Source organism: Thamnophis sirtalis, unplaced genomic scaffold, assembly GCF_051295495.1.
Source record: "Thamnophis sirtalis isolate CommonGarterSnake01/CBP01778 unplaced genomic scaffold, rThaSir2_p1.2 scaffold_4, whole genome shotgun sequence".
Classification (NCBI taxonomy): domain Eukaryota; kingdom Metazoa; phylum Chordata; class Lepidosauria; order Squamata; family Natricidae; genus Thamnophis; species Thamnophis sirtalis.
In genome coordinates, this window is record NW_028261384.1 from 71,657,191 (window position 1) to 71,681,709 (window position 24,519).

Genomic DNA, 24,519 nt, shown 5'->3' on the forward strand with positions numbered 1-24,519 from the left:
AAATAATTCCATAAGGAGTTCTACCATTTCTAATTGTAAATTTTTGTAATAAGCCGATGTCAAACCATCTGTATCCGGTGCTTTCCCTGCCTTTAGCTGTTTAATTACCTGGAGGATTTCCCCCGAGGTTATTGGATTGGATTGGATTTATTAAATTTATAGGCTGCCCAATCCCGAAGGACTCCGGGAGGCTTACAGAAAATAATTTTTTAAGAAAAAGGTTAAAAACAAACAGAAGAAAGCGGATTAAAAGAAACACAACATGCACCCAATCTAATCAGGGCTGGACCTCGGTTAAGAGGTCAACAGCCCCAGGCCTGCCGGAATAGCCAGGTTTTAATAGCCTTTCGGAAGGCCATGAGAGTGGGTAGGGTCTGGATCTCTGGAGGTAGTTCATTCCATAGGGCCGGAGCAGCTACAGAGAAGGCCCTCGTCCGTGGTGCCGCCAGCCGACATTGTCTAGCAGATGGCACCTGGAGAAGGCCCACTCTGTGCAATCTTATCGGTCGTTGGGAGGTGTGCGGCAGAAGACGGTCTCGTAGATATCTGGGTCCAAGGCCATGTAGGGCTTTAAAGGTAATAACCAGCACCTTGAATCGTGCCCGGAGACAGATAGGGAGCCAGTGCAGCTTGCAGAGGATAGGTGTAGTGTGGGTGTACCTTGCTACACCCAGTATTGCTCGCGCGGCTGCATTCTGGACTAATTGTAGTCTCCGAACACTTTTCAGGGGCAGCCCCATGTAGAGCGCATTACAGTAATCCAATCTTGAAGTGACGAGGACGCGAGTGACTGTTTGCAGTGCCTCCCGGTCCGAATAGGGCCGCAACTGGTGCACCAGGCGAACCTGGGCAAAGGCCCCCCTGATCACAGCCGACAGGTGATGTTCTAATGTCAGCTGTGGATCCAGGAGGACCCCCAAGTTGCGGACCCTCTCTGAGGGGAGTAAATTTTCTCCCCCCAGGCTTAGGGATGGACTAGCTGGACTGTCCTTAGGGGGCAACATCCACAGCCACTCGGTCTTGTCAGGATTGAGTGCGAGTTTGTTCACTCCCATCCAGACTCTAACAGCTTCCAGACACTGGAACATCACTTCCACCGCTACACTGAGTTGGCACGGGGCGGAAAGATACAACTGTGTGTCATCCGCGTACTGGTGGTATTTAATCCCATGCCGATGAATGATCTCACCCAGTGGCTTCATGTAGATATTAAATAGGAGGGGGGACAAGACCGCCCCCTGCGGCACCCCATAATTAAGGTTGCCAAGGGGTCGACCTCTGCCCCCCAACCAACACCGACTGCGACCTGTCGGAGAGGTAAGAGGAGAACCACCATAAAACTGTGCCTCCCACTCCCACCTCCAGCTGTCGCAGAAGGATACCATGGTCGATGGTATCGAAGGCCGCTGAGAGGTCAAGGAGCACTAGGATAGAGGAATGTCCTCTATCCCTGGCCTGCCAGAGATCATCGGTCAGTGCGACCAAAGTGGTTTCCGTGCAGTAACCAGGCCTGAAAAGGGTCTAGATTATCTGCTTCATCCAAGGTCCGTCGGAGTTGAAGGGCCACCACCTTCTCAACAACCTTCCCTAAAAAAGGGAGGTTGGAGACTGGACGATTTTAAGAATAGCTGGGTCCAGAGAAGGCTTCTTGAGGAAGGGTCTCACCACCGCCTCCTTCAGAGGCTGTGGAAAAGATCCCTCCCACAAAGACGAGTTCGTAATTCTCTGGAGCCAGCCTCATGTTACCTCCCTGCTGGTCGAGACCAGCCAGGAGGGACACGGAACCAGTAAACAGGTGGAGGCACTCATCGCTCCCATGGCCTTGTCCACTTCCTCAGGGGTGACAAGCTAGAATTCTTTCCAGGAAATCTGAGCAAGACCCTCCCTCGGCATCTCCGTTGGCACTGTCCAAATGGAGTCAAGGTCTGTCCGAATCTGAGTGATTTTGTCTGACAGAAACTGAGCAAACTCCTCAGCCCGTCTCTGTAAGGCATCCCCCGTGTCCTCCCCTTTCAGGAGGGAACGGGTTATCCTAAACAGGGCGGCTGGGCGGGATTCAGCGGACGCAATAAGAGCGGAAAAATGTGCACATTTTGCCGCCCGTATTGCCACTAAATAAGTCCTAATAAAGGCTCTTAATAGTGTTCGGTCGGATTCGGAGTTGCTCGCCCTCTAGCGTCGCTCTAAGTGTCTCTTGGTGCTTCATCTCCCGGAGTTCCTCAGTAAACCAAGGTGCCCTCCTAGATCCACTGCCGCGGAGAGGCCGCAAAGGCGCAATCCGATCTAGCGCCTCAGTCGCGACTATATTCCAGGCGGCGACCAAGGACTCTGTTAGATTGTGGGCGAGAGTGTCAGGTATCTCTCCAAGCTCCTTCTGAAATCCGAGCGGGTCCATCAGGTGCCTGGGGCGGAACCATTTAATCGGTTCCACCTCCCTGCAGTGTGGGAGTAGCTTCCGAAAATCAAGCTTCAACAGGAAGTGATCTGACCATGACAAGGGCGAGATCTCTATTCCCCTTAGCTCCAGATCACGTCTCCACTGCCCCGAGAGAAACACTAGGTCGAGCGTGTGTCCTGCTCTATGAGTCGGACCCTGAATTACCTGGGTCAAATCCATGGTTGTCATGGAAGCCATGAACTCCTGAGGCCCATCAGAGCGTTCCGCTAGAGATGGCAGGTTGAAGTCCGCCAACCCGGCTACTGACTCCAGGAGCGCAGGCAGGGCTGTTGTGACGCAGCTGGGAGGTAGGTACGTCAAAAACAAGCCCACTTGAACCCCTAGGTCCAACTTCAAGAGAAGAGACTCACACCCCACAATCTCTGGAGCAGGGATCCTGAGAGGAACTAATGATCCTCGGATAATAATTGCCACTCCCTCACCCCTTTACTGGTGTCATGGTTGATGGAGCACCTGGAACCCTTCTGGGCACATTTCTGAGAGGGCGACTCCTCCCTCATGGCCCAGCCAGGTTTCAGTAATACATGCAAGGTCTGCCCCCTTATCAAGTATTAAGTCCCAGACGAGGGGAGCTTTATGAATCACAGACCTGGCATTTAGCAGCAACAACCTGAGACCAGGGCCCTGGCTTCTCTTGCCACCAGATCCTTGAGTTGAGCTTGCAGGGCCGGAACAAGGGATCTCTGTGATGTAGCGAGCCCTTCTTCCCCGGTAATGGCTAGCCCTGTAACTCTCGCCATACCTGCCCCTCCCCATCGTGACCGGGATGCTCCGACCTGCCCCCATCCTCGTAGGCCCCCCCTCTCCAAAGGCCCCCGCTTTTCCCGGCAGACCGTATCTATCATTCATTAAAGGACGAGAGGTAGGCTCGGGGCCCCTTCCACTTCTGCTTATGCACTCAGTGGAGGAGGCACCAGGCTTCTCTCTCGGTCCTCTCATGTATACACAGTCACTCCCTCATACATACCCCACTATGGTCATTTAAAAACATAGAAAAATACAATGGTTCAATAGTATAAAATTAATTAAATTGAGTGGGTTCATTCATCGTCATTCACACCATACATACTCCATCAACAAACAAACAATTCCGCAGATCTTAAAATTCCGCACAAGTGGATTCGTGCAGATTCGGAGGTTGGAACTGATGATGATGAAGGAGGGAGAGTTCCTCACTCCCTCTTCCCCCTTGTAAGTCCGGAAAGTACAAAAGGGGCCCGAGGGCCCAGAGTCTAAAATGGTTGGAGCGGTTGCAGGGGGAGGGGGGGGGGTAGGCGTCAGTTTGAAAGATGGTAAATTCACGGCTTTGCCCCCCACTGCTTCTTGTCGTTGACTCAAAAGTGGCGCTGTCGAAGATGGTACCACTGAGGGAGCAGCAAATGGCGCCAGCCGCACTGATCGTAGTAAAACAAGCAAAATGTCGGCAGCAAAGTATCAGGCAGCACGAAAGCCCTGCAGCGGCAACAACAAAGCAAAAAGAAGGCCGCACCAAGAGAGAAGGAGGGGGGAGGCCTAGAAGAACTGCGGTGGCAGCAAAAGACCAGCCGCCCAGTCCCGGCACCCATTGTTGTAACGACTCACCGTCCCCTCGTTGGGGGGAGGCGCAGACCTCCGCCCAGCACAGGTACAGCAGGTCCAGCACAGGTCCAGAGTCCCCCACCAGCAGCACAACCAAAAAACGCCCGCCGCTTGCGTGCTGCCACTGCCCGTGCAATGCTGCCGCCGCCGCCAGTCCACACAAAGGCATGGAAGCACAAAAACACCATCCAGGGGCCGCCCGAAAGCGACCCCCTCCAGGTAATCACTTCTCTGGCTTGCCCGATGATTAATCTCCTGCAGGGACTCCCTTTTTTTCGTATCCGGAGTCTCAGTCCCATGAATTGGTTGATTCAATCTTTCCCTCTGCTCGTCCTTAAGTATAAGTTTTTTTTTCTTTCTCCAGGCATCTATCTATATATAAACCTTGTATTTTGTCACTCGTGTACAATCTTGTAAAAAGTTCACGAAAGGCCTTTTGAATCACATCCTGTTGATACACTTCCTTCCCTTTCGATATATTGTGAGATTTTTGTTTCTTCCTAGTCAAATATGCTAACCATCTGCCAGGTTTATTTGCGTTACAGAAAGTATTATGTTTTGCATATAACAGGTTAGTAGCCACCTGGTCTGACATCAGCATATTAAACTGTGCTTGTAATAAGGTAATTGCTTCTTTAATCTTCTTATCTCCTGTTCTCTATTAACTCCTGTTCTCTCTTCCCAATCTCTTCCTCTAGTTCATTTCTTTTTCCCCCTGTTTATGTCTATGTAACCTATTTAAATTTATTACGACTCCTCGCATGTACGCTTTACTTGCATCCCAGACCATTTCCATAGATGTGCCTTTATTCATATTAAAGGCAAAATATTCTCTCAACAATTTTTTACATTCATTAACATTTTTCTCATATCTAAATAAATTTTCATTTAATCTCCAAGTCCTTCTAGCTTCCTTCCCAAATTCCAACTCCATCCAAACCGGGTTATGATCTGTTAAAGCTCTGGAACATATCTTCGTCTTCTTTACCCTAGAAAGCAAATCATTTGTTGTTAATATAAAGTCAATCTTGGAAAAGGATTGATGTCTGTCAGAAAAGAATGTAAAGTCCTATTCTTTTGCATTTCTTTCTCGCCAGATGTCTCTTAGCTCCATATCATCCATCATATCGAAAAAAGACTTAGGTAACTTCGCTCGCTTTTGGATGTTTTGCAGAAGATCCTTCTTGTCTTTCTTGGTATCCAGAACACCGTTCCAATCACCCATTAATATGCAAGATCTATAGTCCCACTGTATTAACTTAGTATGGAGCATTTTGTAAAAAAATTCTTGTTCTTGATTGATAGCATATATTGCCATTAAAAGCATCTTTTTCCCTTCTAATACCAGTTCTATTGCAATATATCTTCCTTGGGAATCTGCTTCAATTAATTCCGCTTTCATGTCCTTTCTTAAGTATATAACCATACAATTTTTCTTCTCCGTTTATTTTGTTAACACATAATGTTTATTTTGTTAACATGTAATTAACTACGATAATAATAAAATGATAACCTTAATTAGTAAAATGTTGTGGCTATCAGTGAGTGGTTTCAGGATGCTCTCGGGATACAGGATAATGAGCAGCTCTTGCTCGTTAGGGTCTTCTCCTGCAGATAAAAGACTGATGATGCCACGCCTTAGTTGCAGAAGTCAACGTTCGTGGTTCGTCATTCGTTTGTTCATGAGTTCAGTTCAGTGATTCAAAGAGGCACTTGGATAGTGATTTGCTTTATGTAAACCTGGTTTGCTGTAAGAGTTTTGTTTTTCATTTGCTGTGTAACTTTTTGCCAGAGACTTTACCTACGTTTATTTTGGGCTCGCAGCCAGCTTGAGCCAGGACTGATAAAGATATTTCCTTTGAAGTTCTGCCTCTCTGTCGTTTGTGAAGGAGCAAAGAGCGGGGTCAGAACAGTTTGACTTCTGCCCGACAAACGTCCATTCATAAAAATATGGAACAGCTTTACGCTGAAAATGCCAGACTGAGCCAGCAAATAGCCGTATCGGCTGACCAAATTGCTCAGCTGCAACCCCCCCCCCCCAGCCAAGGAGGAAGTGCCCAGTAGCCATGTCAGATAAATTTGATGGGAATCAGGCCATGTAGTCTCTGCCGCTAGTCTCCGACATTACAGGGGCTGGTAGGTCGGCCTTGGAGAGGGTGGAGGACCCTGGATGTGTCGACGCGGCGCAGGGTGGGAGAAGATGTGGTGGCCACCGGATACCTGGGGAGCATTGGATCAAGGGGAAGGTTCCTACAGATATTTGGGAATCACGAAGGAGGAAATGAGTGTGGGCCATTTTATGGACAATCCATTCCGACCACATCCGGACCGTCAGACCCGGGGGAAGGGCCCTGCAGTGGGGGATAGTGTTGTGGCTCGGTAGGAGCCTTTGGAGCTGCTATCAGTGAGTGGTTTCAGGATGCTCTCGGGATGCAGGATAATGAGCAGCTGTTGCTCATTAGGGTCTTCTCCTGCAGATAAAAGACTGATGGTGCCACACCTTAGTTGCAGAAGTTAACGTTCGTGGTTCGTCGTTTGTTTGTTCGTGAGTTCAGTTCCATGATTCGAAGAGGCATTTGGATAAGTGATTTGCTTCCTGTAAACCTGATTCAAAGAGGCACTTGGATAAGTGATTTGCTTTCTGTAAACCTGGTTTGCTGTAAGAGTTTTGTTTTTGCATTTGCTGTGTAACTTTTTGTCAGAGACTTTATCTACGTTTATTTTGGGCTCGCAGCCAGCTTGAGCCAGATATTTCCTTTGAAGTTCTGTCTGGCTGTCGTTTGTGAACGAGCGAAGAGGGGGGTCAGAACAATAAAATAAACTGGAATAAATTGTAATCTGGGACTTAGGGAAAAGACATATAAATCTTATTAATAAATTTCTTTTTACAGCTGGTTATAAAGGTATAATCTCTTGGGCCTGAGGAGAGGAGAGGTGAGATAAATAGTAAATAATTTTTTGCTAACTACAATAATAACAAGGAAATGTTAATGGATAATATTTAATGATGTATACAGGCGTGTTGTACTAGTAAAAGCAAATTGGACAGAAGCGTTAATTTGTGAGTTGCGGGGGAAAGAAGGAGAGGAAATGTTAGATATCCTACTAGCTGACTCTTTTTTAGAATATGTTATAAAGATGTAAAGTTATGGCAGACTCATTGAGATTGCGAAAGTATGCCAGTAGGTAGTTGTGTCTTCAAATATAAATGATTTTAGATAAAAATACCTTTAAGTAACTGTAATCAAATGAAAATTGTGGTACAGTGATAGTAAAATATATAAATTCTAAAATGTACAACTTAATTTGAATGAAGTATATGCAATTATTGTGGAAGAAACGCACGAAATGTATCTGTAACCAATTGCCATGCTTTCTACAAGATGTGATGAAAGCTGATTCTTTTTTTTCTTATGTTTTTGTTTTATAAAAACAATTTTTTTTAAAAAAATAGTCATCTCTCAGGTCCATTCTCCTGGGGATCAGGCAGGGCGGGGCAACTTCATGGCATCTGTAGACTTGATGGAAGCGTATCTGCACATCCCAATCCTATCTGCCCATCGTAGATTCCTCCATTTCTACCACAAGGGGCACCACTTCGAGTACAGGGCTCTCCCATTCAGTCTAGCCTCTGCCCCGCACACGTTCACAAAGGTCCTGGCAGCATTGGCGGCTCACCTGTGATTCCACCCGGTGAGACTCCAATGTTACCTAGACGGCGTGCTCATTCAGGCCCAATCACGCACGCAGGTAATTCACAACCTGAATCTGATAATCCACATATTGCAGTCCCTGGCGTTCTCTGTCAACTTCCCCAAGAGCCATCTGTCACCCTCGATGAGAATCCTTCATCTAGGTACAGTAATAGACTCTGTAGCAGGACTTGTTCGACTTTCTTCAGAATGTCTCACAAATCTTCAAACCTTGGCACGTCATGTCTGTGCAAGTCGGTCAGTTTCCATCCTGACATTGGCCCACTTGCTGGGCAAGATGGTGTCATGCATAGGGATAGTGCCCTGGGCCTGTCTTCATTCTCGGCCACTCCAAAGGACACTCATCCCTTATCAACGCCAGGGCATGAGCAACTCGTTGCGGACAGTCACTCTTATCACCGGGCCTCCACTGGTTCTTAGGGTGGTGGTCATCTCCGGTCCTGCGTCACGGGTTCGACATTTGGGAGCCGGATCATATCACGATTACGACGGATGCGAGCCTTTATGGCAGGGGGGCCCTGTTGGAATCCAAACTGGTGCAGGGTTGTTGGACAATCTCAGACCTGCGCCATAATATAAACTGGCTACAACCGAAGGAGCCCGACTAGCCCTCCTTCATTTTCGGGACTCTATCGTCAATCACCATGTGCTCCTTCTGATGGACAATGTAGCCACAAAGGCTCACATAAACCATCAGGGGAGGACTTACTCCAAGTGCCTCTGGCTGGAAGCTCAGAAACTCGGATTCTAGGCGGAGAAGAACCTGGCCTCAATAACATCGAAGCACATTTCGGGCATAGCCAACCATCAGGCCGATTGGTTGAGTCGGGTGACGGGCGACCACGCCAAGTGGCAGCTGATTCCAGAACTGTTCCACAGGATTTGCCGCTGCTTCGGCTCCCCATTGGTGGACTTGATCATGAGCCCAGCCAATGATCAACTGCCCCGGTTCTTCTCCCACTTCCCAGCACGCAACGTGGAGAGGTCAGATGCCCTCAGAAGTCCATGGCCTCCGGGCCTTTTTTATGTCTTTCCCCCTCTCCCTGTAATCCAGGGGATCCTGAGGAAGGTAGTGATAGAGAGGGAATACATCATTCTGGTAGCCCCATATTGGCCAAGACGCCCTTGGTTTGTGGACCTTGTCCAACTATCCGTATGTCCCCCGTGGAGGATTCCTTAGGAGGAGATCGCCCTGTGCCAGGGGGTCCTATTCCATCCGGAGCCCCAGTGGCTTCATCTGACCGCCTGGCACTTGAGCAGCGCCTCCTGAGGGACGCTAACCTGTCAGCCAAGGTCATTTCTACCATTGAAGTTTCCAAGCGCCCGTCGACCACACGGATTTATAACTCGATGTGGTCGACGTTTGTTTCCTGGTTCAACCTTTCTCCAGCCAACGCCTTGGTTGCCCAAGTCCTTGAATTCCTACAACATGGCTTACACCAAGGTCTTTCTCATAACATCTTACGGAGACAGGTGGCTGCTCTGTCCTCCATTCTGGCAGGGGACGGCCGCTTCTCCTTGTCCCGTTCCCTTAGTCAAATGGTTCCTTAAAGGGGCGGCAAACCTGTGTCCTCCAGTGCATCAGTTTCCAATGTGGGACCTCTCTCTAGTCCGTAGGGCTTTCACGGGGCCACCATTTGAACTGTTAAGAACAGCACACCTCAGATTTTTAACCCTAAAGTTGGCCTTTCTAGTCACCGTTGCTTTGGCTCGACGAATCTGAATTAGGGGCACTGTCATCCAAGGATGACCTCTGTCAATTCCACCAGGATAGGGTCATCCTTAGGCTAGATCCGACCTTCCTCCCGAAGGGCAATTCCCTCTTTCACAGATCCCACAAGGTCATACTCCCTAACTTCTGTTCCTCTCCTTCTCACGAGAGGGAACACCTTTGGCACCGACTAGATGTCCGCTGCGCTTTGCGCATTTATCTCAGGCGTACATCCCCCTTCTGTAATTCTTATTTTTTTAAATAGTAGGTTAGACTTCTGTCCCTAAAGTTTTAGTAGAAACAGTGAATCAGGAAAATGGGGATTAATAGTATCTATTACAATGGGGATTAAAGTATATAAATATTTCATTTGAAATTAGAGTGTGTATTCACAAAAACTGAATATAAACTCTAACTTCAAATAAAATATTTATATTCTGGCAGTGTAACGTGGCAAAATTCTTGTCCAATTCTTGGATCTTTTTCGTGTAAGAGATGTGAAGTTTCTCTTTTTGAAAAGACGGCAGTCTGCATCTGTTTTTCTGTTTTAATAATTTGTAGACCTCTTATCATTGTGAAGAAACTCTTACATTAACATGCAGATATTCTGGATCATTGCTGTAATCTTGCAATTTGGAAAATTTCATTGACAGTTATCAATATCAGAGAAAGTGTTATTATTTTTTCTGTTTTCATCCTATATGAAGTCCTATATGCAATCCCCTGGGAATTAATAGTTCAAGAATGGGTAAACATGGAGAAACTGATGTTTGGTTACTCATTAACAAAGATACTTGGATGGTTTTGTTTCAATAATTCTCTGTATACATAAGTATAAGTATAATATTTATTGTCATTATACTTAAATACAACACAATTGGTTTTAACCTCACTGGTGCAAAATTATAACAGAAATGAAAAAAGAAAGAAAAAGAAAAAAAACTAGTGTGTTCATAGAGTGTTTGTGATTGTATTTAAAAGTCTCATAGCCCAAGGATAGAAACTATCTTTAAACCTGTTTGTTCGGCTGGCTATACCTTGATGTCTTCTGCCTGATGGTAGGAAGTGCAAAGAGACACTGACCAGGGTGTGAATCATCTCTGAGTATAAAGCAGCGAGATCTGGCAAAGTCATCCAGTGGTGTCGGAAGGCAATCAATGGTTTCTTGTGCCGAATTGAAAACTCTCTGTAGTGCTTTCCTGTCCGCAGCTGTTAAACCAGCATACCATACTGTAATACAATATGTAAGGACACTTTCTATGGTGGACCGATAGAAAGAGGTCATCAGCCATTGGTCCACCTGATTTTTTCGTAGGAAATGAAATCTCTGTTGGGCCTTTCCAATCACCAGAGAAATGTTATTTTTCCAGGTGAGATCTTGACTAAGAAGCACTCCCAAGAATTTAAAAAAGGAAACCCTCTCCACACAACCCCCCTTGATATATAGTGTGGGTAGGTTCCTCTCTGTGCTTCCGGAAATCTAGCACCATCTCCTTTGTCTTACTAGTATTTAGTTGTAAGTTGTTTCTTGAGCACCATGCGGATATCTTCTGGACTTCTTCCTTGTATGCTGATTCGTCCCCTCCAGTTATGAGACCCAGCACTATTGTGTTGTCTGCAAACTTTATTATGATGTTAGATGAATGTATGTTTAGAGAAAATACAGTCACCATGAAACTGCCTTTATTTAGATTTTTTCCTAGCTCTTGTTAAAGAAATTGTGAATTAGAGATTGCATACATATTGTAAAATTATGAGAGGCTTTTTCCTGTGACATTTTAATAGGTCATTAATAGGACACAATTAACTCATTTCAAACTCTTAAATGATTGGATCTTTATAGTTTTGGGCATGAGAAAAAAAGTCATAAATATATGACTTCCTTTACCTCTCCATTACTTCTGATTGCATTTCCAATATCTTGGATTGACTATTTCCCCCACTTCTCCCAATTAAAAATATTTATTGATCTATGATATTAAAAAGTTTGTTAAAAATAAGCAATGAATTGAAAATAAAACATTTTAAAAAAAACTATTTATTAGTATTTTTAGCAATAGTAGAAGGTAATACAAGCATCCATAAAGGTTCTGATGCAATTGAGCGCTTTTTGTCATTCCATATCTCGTAGAAGTCAAACACACAAGTTGACTCTTGCCCTGTGATTTCTACATGAGAGGAAGCAATTTTTCAACCTTGCATTATCTGGAGGAGTTCAGATCTTTTTTATTGTTTGTTCAAAAAAACTATGGTTAGAGTTCAAAAGTTTTTACACACAAACACACACACACACACACACACACACACTTTTTATTAACTGATTTGTTATGCTATCTGTGCTAATATACTTGGTTAACAATTGTTTCATACCAGTCAAAATACAATTAGTGGAACGGAGTACCTTGTGTGTTGTATATTTCAAATACAAAAAACTCTGGGTATGTCAAGTATTCTATCATAGGAAATCTGTGCCTGTTTAAATAACTTTGGTTAAAATTAATTGTATTTTATTTTCCAGACCCAGAACTGTTGTTAATTAAGAATGGAAGTGAAAGCTTCCAATTGCCTCCTCTTGGCCATCTGGAAGGAGGAGGATAGGACTGTGCAAACCTGAAGTTTGCTATGGCTTGTTTCTTTTTCATGCACGTGTTTACAACAAAGTTCCCTGAAGTTGGAATACAGTCTTGATTGTGCCTCCCAGATCTGTTTAATGGATATAGAAAAGAAAATAAAAAGTGCAAAATACATGTAGTGGACTATCTTAAGTGAGTTTCTTAAGTATGTATTTGCGATTTACTGTCTGGAAGAACTTATTCTGACTTTTTTTTTTACTATTTCGATGAAATTCCGGGGTCTGTCAAAATACTGTAGCATACACTGAAAGCATATATTGTTAGCTTGGATTTATGCATCTGTTTTTGAATAAATGAAAGATTGGGATTGGCAAGGAACAAGGAATTCATATTTATTTATTATTCATTATAGCAATAGCACTAACATTTATATACTGCTTCATGGTGCTTTACAGCCTAAGTGGTTTACAAAGCGGTTTACAGAGTCAGCATATTGCCCCCAACAATCTGTGTCCTCATTTTATCGATCTTGGAAGGATGGAAGGCAGAGTCAACCTTGAGCAGGTCAGGATCAAACTCCTGGAGTGAGCAATGAGTGAGCCTGCAATACTGCACCAGCACAGCTCTGTGCATTGATACATATACATTGTATACATTGTATAGAGTAAGGCATCTATAGAGGTCATGCATTCACTGATATACAAATTTAAGTAAAATATCAGCATACGTATAACTGTATCTATACAGGCAGTATTCGGCTTACGATCACAATTGAGCCCAAAATTTCTGTTGTTAAGTGAGAGATTTGTTAAGTGAGTTTTGCCTCATTCTATGACCTTTCTTGCCTCAATTGTTAAGTGAATCACTGCAGTTGATAAGTTAGTAACTCGGTTGTTAAGTGAATCTGGCTTCCTCATTGACTTTGCTTGTAGAAGGTCACAAAAAGAAAAACCAGAAAGTCCAGTTGCTTCATAGACTTATCTTTCATAAAATAGAAGAAGGTGATGTTTCCAGATGGCTCAGTATTTGCCCCCAAAACATTTCTTATGAAGTAAGCAATTAATCCTAGTTCCTAATGTTGTTTGGATTTCTAGGTACTATGTTTTTGGTTGAACTATTTTTGACTAAAATGTATAGAATTTAAAATTACAGAAACCTGAGGACTAGATTTTGAGATTTTATTCAAACATGAAAAGAATCCTTAATGTTGTATATCTTTTTATTTTTATATTGCAATAAAGACTGTTTTCCAGATGTTAATAATTTCCAAGATGAAAAGTGGGCTGGAGAGGGAAGCTAGAATTTATTTTTGTTTAATCAAGGGATAATGGTAAAAGTTCAGAATTATTTTCTGGAATTTGAACATACTATAAATGGTGATGCTGCAATAGCTGCTCTTAAATGAGGAGAAAAATATTCTATTGTTTAAAAGCGAAGGTTTTTTCAGTTCAGTGAATGATTGCTTTTATCTTCACATGGGGACAAAAGATTGATACTGTCTGAAGAGAAATGAGTACTATTTTTAAGGTAAAATAATGTATTTAGTATTTTAATTTACAAACTGATTGATCAAAATTGAAAGCCATATGTTAGAGAAAGTTTACCTCAGTCCTTAGCTATTCCCCACTATGTAAGTTACTCTCTTTCTTAAATATAGAGGTTATAATACCATATTGTTGAAATTTGTGAAACAGCCAATTATTACTAATGTATCTTTACACCCTATGACCTATGTTCTAAGGCAGTGTTTTTCAACCTTTTTTGTGCAAAGGCACACTTTTTTCATGAAAAAAATCACGAGGCACACCACCATTAGAAAATGTTAAAAAAATTTAACTCTGTGCCTATATTGACTATATATAATAATTTTTTCCCACGGCACACCTTACACTATGTCACGGCACACTAGTGTGCCGCGGCACAGTGGTTGAAAAACACTGTTCTAAGGTAACCATTGAGTCAATATCTCATAATCTGCTGCATTGCATATTATACTAGGATTTGTACACAGTTCACATACACTGTTTTCCTGATGGCCATATAAGATTGCTTGAATGAAACGACATACTTTATTTGGAGACATCTCCAACGAAATCTTTAACAAATCGGTTAAATATTGTTGTATTTGTTGCTAGTTAAAGTCAATAACTTTAAATTTAGTAGTTGTGCACTTCACATTTCAGAGACTAAAGGAAAGGCTATTTAGTTTACTGCTTTGCTATTGCTCTACACGTATCTATATGTATATAAATATAGATAGTCCTCAACTTATGACCACAAATGAATCCAGAATTTCTGTTGCTAATCAAGACAGCTTTTAAGTGAATTTTGTCTCATTTTATGACCTTTCTTGCCACAGTTGTTAAGTGAATTACTGCCGTTGTTAAGTAAATTTGGCATACCATTGACTTTACTTATCAGAAAGCAAGGTGGAAAAGGTGATCACATGACCTAAGGTCACAAACTATCATAAATATGAATCAGTTGCCAAGCAGCCTAATTTTGATCACGTGGGGATGCTGCAACAGTTGTCCTAAAATGGTCCTAAGTCCCTAAACAGTTATTAAATTAAATGTTGTAAGGCAATAACTACCTATACACCTAAATGTTGTTCGAGTTGATATTAATTTCCAGGTAGTCCTTGGGTTTTGAGGGGAGTTGGGACCAGAATTTAATGTGATGTGACTGCATTGCTTAGTGATGGAAGTCCCAGTTGTCATCATAATCCCAGAACTGTATGAGGAGGCAAGAGTCCTAGGTGCACCTGGCAAACACTATGGAGTGGGTGGGTACTGCATGGATACCATGTATAGTTACTATGACATATGGGTGAGTTGGGGGGGTCACAGGCAAGTTGAATATGTGACTGGGATCTCATATGCTGTAACAAGACTCCTTGGGAATAAAAATGGCAAAAGCAACATATAGGATAAACTTGCGGCCTTCTCTGCAAGCTTCCCTTTTGATTTTGCTTGTGGGAAGCCAGCAAGGAAGATTGCAAATGTTGATCATGTGATTGTGAGGCAAATGCAACTGTTAAGTCTGAACTGGTTGCCAAGCGCCCAAATTGTGATACCATAAACATAGGAGAGTTGTGATAGGCAGAACTTTAAGGATGAGTCATAAGTACTACTTGCTCAGCTTTGTTGCTAACTTTAGATAGTCACTGAACAAGTGATTGTATCTCTAGGACCATCTGTATTTTCCCTGTTACTTTAACTCAATTTTCATCCTTTAATCCATCTTAGAAATACTAATTTTCTTTTTCTTTTTAATATTTGTTTTGATTTTATAAACAAACTTTTAAATCAGAATATATTTTGTATTGTTTCCCTATAGTATTTAAGATGATTGACGAGATAAGGATATTTAAAAATTAAATGTCTCCTCTCTTTCTATAAAGTATTCCGGGGAATTACATTGTGTATATATTAAGCAACTATTAATATATGTAAGAATTCTGATAGCGATTTGCAGCTATAATTTGAATAAATGGTGATAATCTTTAAAATTAAACTAGATATATAATTTTTTTTTTATTTCTTCCAGGTGCTTTCTACCTTGTATTTGAATATATGGATCATGATCTCATGGGGCTTCTGGAATCTGGCTTGGTTCATTTTGATGAAAGTCATATTAAATCTTTCATGAGACAGTTGATGGAAGGCTTGGATTATTGCCATAAGAAGAATTTCTTACATCGAGATATAAAATGTTCTAACATCTTACTAAACAACAGGTAATCATCCAGTTTTATAAAAAAATTGTTTCCAAAATTTAGAAATCAAACAAAATGTAGTTTGTAAATTCATTTTCAAATAATATTTATTTGATACATATAGTGCATTTTTTGTTCAAACTGCTGGAGATACTGAAAATTATTAGTCTAATAATTAGGCCCAGTCTTAGACCCAGTACTCTTCGAAATCTTTGTAAATGACTTAGATGAGGGAATAGAAGGGAACTCATCAAATTTTCAGATGACACTAAACTGGCAGGAATAGCCAACACCCCAGAAGATAAGCTCCGGATCCAAAAAGTTCTTGACAACCTTGAACAATGGACCTTAGCCAACAAAATGAATTTTAATATGGAGAAAAGCAAAGTTTTACATTTAGGTAGGAAAAAATCAAAGGTGTAAGTACAGATTAGGTGAAACTTGGCTCAAAAACAGTAAGTATGGGAGGGACCTTGGAGTCCTACTGGGTGATCACTTGAATATGAGCCAGCAGTGTGCAGCAGCAGCCAAAAAGCTAATACAATCCTGTGTTGTATAAATAGAGGCATAGAATCAAAATCACATGAAGAACTAGTACTGCTTTATAAAACACTAGTAGGACCACACCTGGAATACTGCAACCATTTTTGGTCACCATACTTCAAAAAAGATGTTGATACATTGGAAAAAATTCAGAGAAGAGCAACTAAGATGATCAAAAGCCTGGACACTAAAACATAAGAAGAATGGCTGCAGGATTTGGGTTTGGCTAGTCTAAAGAAAAGAAGAATTTGGGGTGACATGATAGCAGTATTCCAGTACTTGAGGAATTGCCACAAAGAAGAGGGGGTCAAATTATTCTCCAAAGCATCAGAGGGCAAGACAGGAAACAATGATTGGAAGTAATCAAAGAGAGAAGCAACCTGGAATTATTTAATTCCAGGTCATTCAATATCAAGTGGTCCGGGGGTCCTGCTCAACTATTATGGCTTTCAATGAAATTTTGTACGAACATGCACACATATCCCCAATGAACTTTGGTAAAGTGTTACATGTGCTGATGCAATACTTGCCGAAATATAGTCATTTGACCCCATACCACAGCCTTCTACAGTATGACAGAGATTCCAGCAACTTTGAGACAATATCTCTGGCAATATTTTGTTGAGAGAAACAAAACTTGGCCATCTTGTACAACTTTTTGTGCTTTATTAAACAAAATAATAAAAACATTCTCATGAGCGATCTCCATCTAGATAATTTGGAGCAAAGTTGGCTGAAAATATTGCGGCTTGAAAAAAGGTTAAAGTTTGGCTTTTTATATCTCTGGAAAGAGGTATAATAAAGTGTAACTTTTTGTGTAATAACTTAGCAACACAAGTTTTTTGAATATAAAATTTCATTCTACTGCTTTCAAATAGTTTACAAATTGAGTGTAAAATTGACAGTTTTTGTAAAAACGCCAAAAATAAGGTATTTTCAGCCTCCATTTACAAAAAGGCCCTGGAAACTCTGATAAATCATTCTCATTAGAAAGAGCATGTTTCAACCCCCGCTAAAAAGTAGGGTTGGTTTGTCATCCCTGACGTATAAAGCCCTAAAAATAGGGACAAAGTTGAGGATGTTGCTATTGCAATGTCACATGCATTCTATTATTTTTTCATCTTGTTTGTTTCATATAGACATCATTACTACTATTATATTGCATTGGTCCATGGTGACATTGTCGCTACCAGTTCAGGCACTTGAACCAGCAACCCCATTGCCATTAGGGCACACATAATACTTTACCAATGTTCATTGGGGATATGTTTGTATGTTCACACAAAATTTCATTGAAAACTGATGGTCAGACAGAGCACTTTTTTGAAATCAGACCACTTGACACGGAATGACCCAGAAACTTCCTGACAATTAAACAATTAATCAGTGGAACAACTTGCCTCCAGAAGTTGTAAATGCTCCAACACTGGAAGTTTTTAAGAAGAGGCTAGACATACACTTCTCTGAAATGGTATAGGTTCTCTTGCTTGAGCAGGGGGCTGGACTAGAAGACCTCCAAGGTTCCTTCCAGATTCTATTCTGTTCCACTCCACTTCACTCTATTCTTACTCCTACTCTATTCTAGACTTCAGCATTTCATTTATTTGAATGCATAACTAATATGAATCTAAAGTTCATTTTAGGCATGTTTGAAATAGAAGTATGAAAGCAGTTAGTTAATCAAAGTCATGATTAAATTTTCAATTGATTTAATAAGAATATTTTAGGCTAAATGCAACTCATAAGGCTTCTGTAGAAACTCTCTAATTTTAAATTAAAGATGTTATATAACTACAATAGGATCAATAAATTATGACAAAAAATAAGACTTATCCTGTGTGTACTGAACTCTGCATTTTAGTAGGATTGTGATTTTCATTTCCCAAGGAACCTTTTTTTAACCTGTACATAGTGATACATACACACAGAGCTAGATTAATGACATACTGCATGCATGTATTTATTGAGAACAACTTATAGTCCTCTAGTGCTCACACTGGATGCTAAAATTGGTGTTGGTCCTGATGTTGCTTAGCAATACCTGTCGTGGTTGGGACTGTTGAGAGTTGGGTTTAATTAGTTTACCATCCGTGTAAATTGTACAGTAATTTTTAGGAACTTTTTTCCTGCTCTACTATGACTATTTATTATATTTGTATTTTATGTGCTTTTAAAATATTGTTTTAACTATAAAACAGTTTGAGGAACTAGTAAAAAAAGTGGTACGTAGTAGGTGTTAAAATTTTTGATAATTGAAGCATTAAGTTATAAAAATAAATGGAAAATAAATATTACAACATTACAGTATAATATTTTTAGGTATTAAAATGATTTATTATTACTTTTTAATGCTTTATTTTTCTCATTTTTGACTGTTTGCAAATCTAAATCATGAGAACACAACTTTTTATGCAGGAAGAGTAAAACTTAGTTTTGACTTTTATGCATGAGGATTGTACTACAAAGAGTTTTGGTGGGTCCTAAGCCAAAAAAAAAAAACATTTAAAATTGAGTTAAATATAAATACTTATGGATAATATTCAATTGTACATCAAACAAAATTTACTGTTTCCATTAGGGGGCAGATCAAGCTTGCAGATTTTGGTCTTGCTCGCCTGTACAGCTCTGAAGAGAGGTAAGTTTAATATTAATTTAAAACTATGTGTTCTTTTTGGAAGTATTCTGAAAATATATCATAAACAAAACTTAATAAAAGATGCGGAATTAAAAAAATCTTCCATGACCTTTAAGAATGTGGTAATACTTATTATTTTAAGTATTATTTTAATGTTTTCTAATCTGAATTAAATTTTAAGCATTTTTTATTTATTTATGAACACTTACCTCATAACTCATTAAATGTACCCTGTAAACTATTAGCTTGGGTTCGCTTTCACATATTTCCTTCATAAAAAGTAAATACCAAAGATTTCATGCTTTTTAGCTGGAAATGAGTCCCTCCTTCCTGCAACTGGACTATGTTCCATCACTATGATACCTTTATTTATTCAATAATGTCTAAAGTGTATTGCACAATTTTGTTTGGTTATTGTAATGGTTTGTGCAATAATTTAAAAAGATATGCCTTTTTGGTAATAGTACCGTATTTTCACGACCATAAGCCGCACTGAAAATCCTAAAATTTGATCAAAAACCGGCAGTGCGGCTTATAACCCGATGCGCTTTATGTATGGAAAAAGATCGAAAATCTCTCCCTCCCGATTTTACGCTCAAACTTGAAGCTCGCAAGCGAATGACCGCGCGCAGCCACGCACACGTCCCTCTGGTCTCTCCCTCTCAATTTTACGCTCAAACTGGAAGCTCTCCCACACGTCCCTCTGGTCTCTCCCTCTCAATTTTACGCTCAAACTGGAAGCTCTCGCACACATCCCTCTGGTCTCTCCCTCTCAATTTTACGCTCAAACTGGAAGCTCTCCCACACGTCCCTCTGGTCTCTCCCTCTCAATTTTACGCTCAAACTGGAAGCTCTCCCACACGTCCCTCTGGTCTCTCCCTCTGAATTTTACGCTCAAACTGGAAGCTCTCGCACACGTCCCTCTGGTCTCTCCCTCTCAATTTTACGCTCAAACTGGAAGCTCTCGCACACGTCCCTCTGGTCTCTCCCTCTCAATTTTACGCTCAAACTGGAAGCTCTCCCACACGTCCCTCTGGTCTCTCCCTCTCAATTTGCAAGAAAATGACCGCGCGCAGGCACGCACACCTCCCTCGTGTGGGAGAGCTTCCAGTTTGAGCGTAAAATTGAGAGGGAGAGACCCGAGGGACGTGTGGGAGAGCTTCCAGTTTCAGCGTAAAATTGAGAGGGAGAGACCAGAGGGACGTGTGGGAGAGCTTCCAGTTTGAGCGTAAAATTGAGAGGGAGAGACCAGAGGGACGTGTGGGAGAGCTTCCAGTTTGAGCGTAAAATTGAGAGGGAGAGACCAGAGGGACGTGTGGGAGAGCTTCCAGTTTGAGCGTAAAATCAAGAGGGAGATTCAGATTCAGTTCGTGGGAGATATTTGGTGCGCTTCTTTGAAAATCTCCCTCCCAATTCTGCCCAACGCCTCCCCGACCTTACTGGACGAACGGTGCGGGGGTGTGTGTATCATGTAGTGCGGAGTGCGAGGAGTGGCAGATGTTGCAAAAAAAAACGTGCGGCTTATAACCCGGTGCGCTTTATATATGAAAAAAGTTTGAAAAATTAACGTTAACTGATACTGCGGCTTATAATCCGGTGCGGCTTTTGGTCGTGAAAATACGGTACTTCAGATGCAGTATAAAAATCTGAATGTACCCGAAAACATAAATGATTGTAAAATCTTTGATTCTTATAGTATATAAATGGACATGATTAGTTGGTAACACCATTACCTTAATTCATTGGCCTAGTTGTCATGAAGATGCAGGTAGTTCTTGTTTAGTGACTGCCCTGGACTGTGACCTTTCACAGTTGCGATAGTGATGAAAAAGTAACTTTGCAACCAATGCCTCCATTAATGACCAATGCAGTATCTTTCTTAATTATGAGTTTTCTCTTGCAACCAGTTAGTACCTGTTGTCCTCTTTTGTTTTTCCTTTACTCCACTCTAGTAGAGTGGGGAGATTACCTAAAGAAGCTATCTTTTCCTGAGTTACTTTTCTCAGCAGTGCAGCTTTATTCCTAAAAGATGCTAATAGCACGTTAACAAGCTCAGCAACCTAATTTAGTTTGTTAGAACTAACCAATTTCATACCAAGGATTTTTTATTTTTTTTTGCGCCTAGGACCAAAACCTTCATTTTTATGTATATTCATCATAGTTTGCTTATTTACTCAATTGCAATTCCTTCGTCTCTAATAAATGCAAATAACAAACATTAAATCTCTTCTTGCTAATTATGCCAGTGTCAGTGTGAGCAAGCCAAAGGGCAGGGGAGTGCTGTAAGAATTGCTCTTTTACTCTGCTTCCTTGTAAGTCCAGTTCTGGAAACCTTCCCTGCTGTTTGGGTTCATTCATCTGTTTGACGTCATATTCTTCTGATTCGCTAAAGAAAAGAAAAGTTCAAAATAGTAAGCATAATAGCCGTTATGTTATTTTTCACTTAGTGATTGATTTGCCTAACAAGCAAGTTGTGAGTCCCGATTGCAGTTTCTAAATGAGGACTGCCTGTAGTAAAAATCTTTCGATATTGCACCATTGTATTATATGTAAGATACATTCTGTCGTGTGATGGAATATTTTTCTATACATCATAATATAAAGTTATTTAGGGTGAGGCTTGTACATAAGAAACATATGGTAAGACAGAAACAGTGACAAATCCTTGAAGAACAGGGGCTGATTTGAAACTTCCGGCTGATGTCACAGCAGGATTGGATGCCAGGAAGAGGGCTCCGAAAGGAGTTAAAGCCACCCTGTAGGGGTGGTGAAGAAAAGAAGGGCATCCTGCAGGTCGCAAAGAGCCACAACTCTTCCGCTCAACCCAGGGTGTTATCCTTCTCATCCACCAAAGAGAAGAAGCAGCCATCATGGCTGCCATAAAGCTGGGACAGCCGAGACAACAAAGAAAATGTGTACGAGTGATGTAGATGAACAGTGACTGGAGCTGGGTGAGAAGATTTCTTTTTTTCTTTAGACCCTAACCTTAAAAGGAAAAAAAAAAGAGAAAATTCAGGAAAAGAGACTCTTAGAACTATCTGTTAAAGCTGTAAATAACCATAGAGAGAAAAATCCTAGACCCGAATGAAAGAAATTAAGGGGAGAAAAGCTAAAGACTTTCTTTAAAAAAATACAGAAAATTGGATTGCTTAAACTGGCTAGGCATTGTATTGAAAATGAATTATAAAATGCTGGAACTACTTACCTGACTAGCCAACTTTGCTTTCATAAACTGAATTAAAACTTGGATTAATTAATTTGTTAGATTTGAAACAACACTAAAACCTAAGATGAGGTCGCCATCTACTGGTGAATGAAAAATATACCATACCCCAACAAGACTGGGAAATTTTTGATAAGAGAACCAAACAAGGCCTATTTGGAGGATTATGGTGATTTACTGTTCTATAAATATCTATTTCATGATTACTTGAGATTCTATTGTGAGAACCAAGAAGACTCTTACAGAAGTGACTTTTGACTTTTGGAAAGTTGCCTGGACTATCTATGGAATTGATTAATTACCCTGAGATGTAAAGGATTATTATTGAATATTCTGAGAAGGAACATCAGACTTGATTTCTGGACCGCTGATAAGAGTGGGACTTATTAAAACAAAACAAGGGGCTTTACCAAGGGGAGATGAGTGGTACTCCAGGACAAATGGTGTTGATGTTTCAAGACACATTAGGGATGTTATGACAAAGAATTACAGAGAAACACAGAACTTATTGCAAGGCATGAATGGAAAAATGGAAAATATCTTACAACTGATGAATGAATGAAGATCAAAGAGTCCAGGAAAGAGAGGAGATAACAGAAAGAACAGACAAATCAGCAAATAAAACAAGAAGATGAGAAGGAGAAGATGATGACAACAATAATAAAGACTGATGAAATAAACCAAGGAAAAAGTACTTTTAAGAGATTTAAAAATGGAATCTGGTAAGCTGGAAGATACTTTTGAAAGGAGGATCGGGGCATGGGTGGATATTTTTGAGACCTGGCAGCTTAGGAGGATAGAGAGATGGGAGAATTACCTATATTGAACGGTGATGTACGTGTTGATAGAGATAAAGAGCCAAGAGAAGAGTACAGGAGGCAAGTTAAAAAATAATTTAAATATTAAAATGGGCAAGAAATGATCAAGAGAAAGGAAATATTTTCTTTTTCTTTCTAATGAAATGATGGCCTGATGAAAAACTAGAATAGAGGTAGAAATAAGAATGTGCACTTTTATATAAAACAACAGTTAGATGCAAAGATTGAAAGTTGAAAGATAGTAGTATTATGTACGTCCAAATAATATGATGATTGACATTAGACTGGCCTATTGAAATATTGAATAACCATTGAAAATGACTATTTTTAAATATAAACCTGTGAATTAACACAAGAATAAGTAATTATGACCTGACTAGAATTTGGAATGGAGGCAGAAATAAGTAATAGTGAGAATATTAACATATATAATTTTTATATGATAGAATGAGAGTAATAATCAGATGGAAAGATTAGCGGTCAAAAGATGGTATTACTATGTATGTTTAAATAATATTACTATTGGTATTAAAATGAAACATTGACATATTGAACTAAGACATGACTAAGAGTGTATTAATCACTAATTGCAAAATCAGTAACAGTAACTGATTTTGTACATAGCATAGATTGCCATATTGGCTTTTGCTTTGAACAGCAAAAATTGATTCAGACCCGATCTTATGGTAGTTTGAAAAGAAACCTGAGAATAGCAGTGACTTCCAAAGACATTCTAAAACACTGATGGCTAACCTTTTTATCGTTGTGCAGCAAAAGCCTGGGTGCACACACCCATAATGCAATGCATGCATGCCCCCCCTGCGCCCTCCATGCATACATGTGCAACCCTGCATGTGCCCCACTTGCACCCGGCTTCCGCACATGCACAGCAGAGACCCGAAAACCAGCTGGCCTGTGGGAGGCTCACGTGCATGTGCGGTGGAGCTTAGCTGGGGTGTTGGCTCGCGTGCTGGCAAAGAGGCTCTGCATGCCACCTGTGGCACACTTGCCATAGGTTCGCCATCATGGTTCTAAAACATTATTTTCTGAATCAGAAAAAGATCAGAATTATTCTTCTATGGAAACTGATTAAGAAAATAATGCCAAAATTAGCAGTCACAGACCATCCATTTATTTTGTGTAAAAATGTAAATGCATTTGAAGAACATCATTTTTCTTTTTCTTTTTTAGTTTTTTTTTTAATTGAGCTTTTAATCTTATAAGTCACTCAGAATCACTGAGAATGAGTTGGCCATATAAATTTTCTTAAATCAGTTAAATGAATAAAAGGAGGACATGGTGAATACTGACGTAATCAATTCCCTAATTTCAAGAGTCTGGCTGAAGACAATCATTGCAAATACCTTGGCATTCTACAAGCTGACAGTACTAAGCACACTAAAGTCATGATGTCAGAAGTGAATTCAGTAATGAGAATGAGGAAGATTTTAGTGTTCAAACTCATAGGAGGAAATAATATCAAGGTGATTAACACCTAGACAATTCCAATATATATGCAGATGAAATAGTGAATTAGAATGATTAAAAT

The 24,519-nt window shown here is 40.7% G+C and overlaps 1 protein-coding gene across 1 annotated transcript in view; it reads left to right on the forward strand.

Annotated features, from left to right (window-relative positions):
- The window catches only part of CDK13 (cyclin dependent kinase 13), a 107,328-nt gene that overhangs the window by 50,425 nt on the left and 32,384 nt on the right, over positions 1-24,519 (forward strand). The window contains exons 6-7 of the mRNA XM_087713109.1: positions 15,583-15,772; positions 18,873-18,929. Of these exons, the coding sequence (XP_087569235.1) occupies positions 15,583-15,772; positions 18,873-18,929 (247 nt within the window). The remainder of the gene's footprint in view (positions 1-15,582; positions 15,773-18,872; positions 18,930-24,519) is intronic.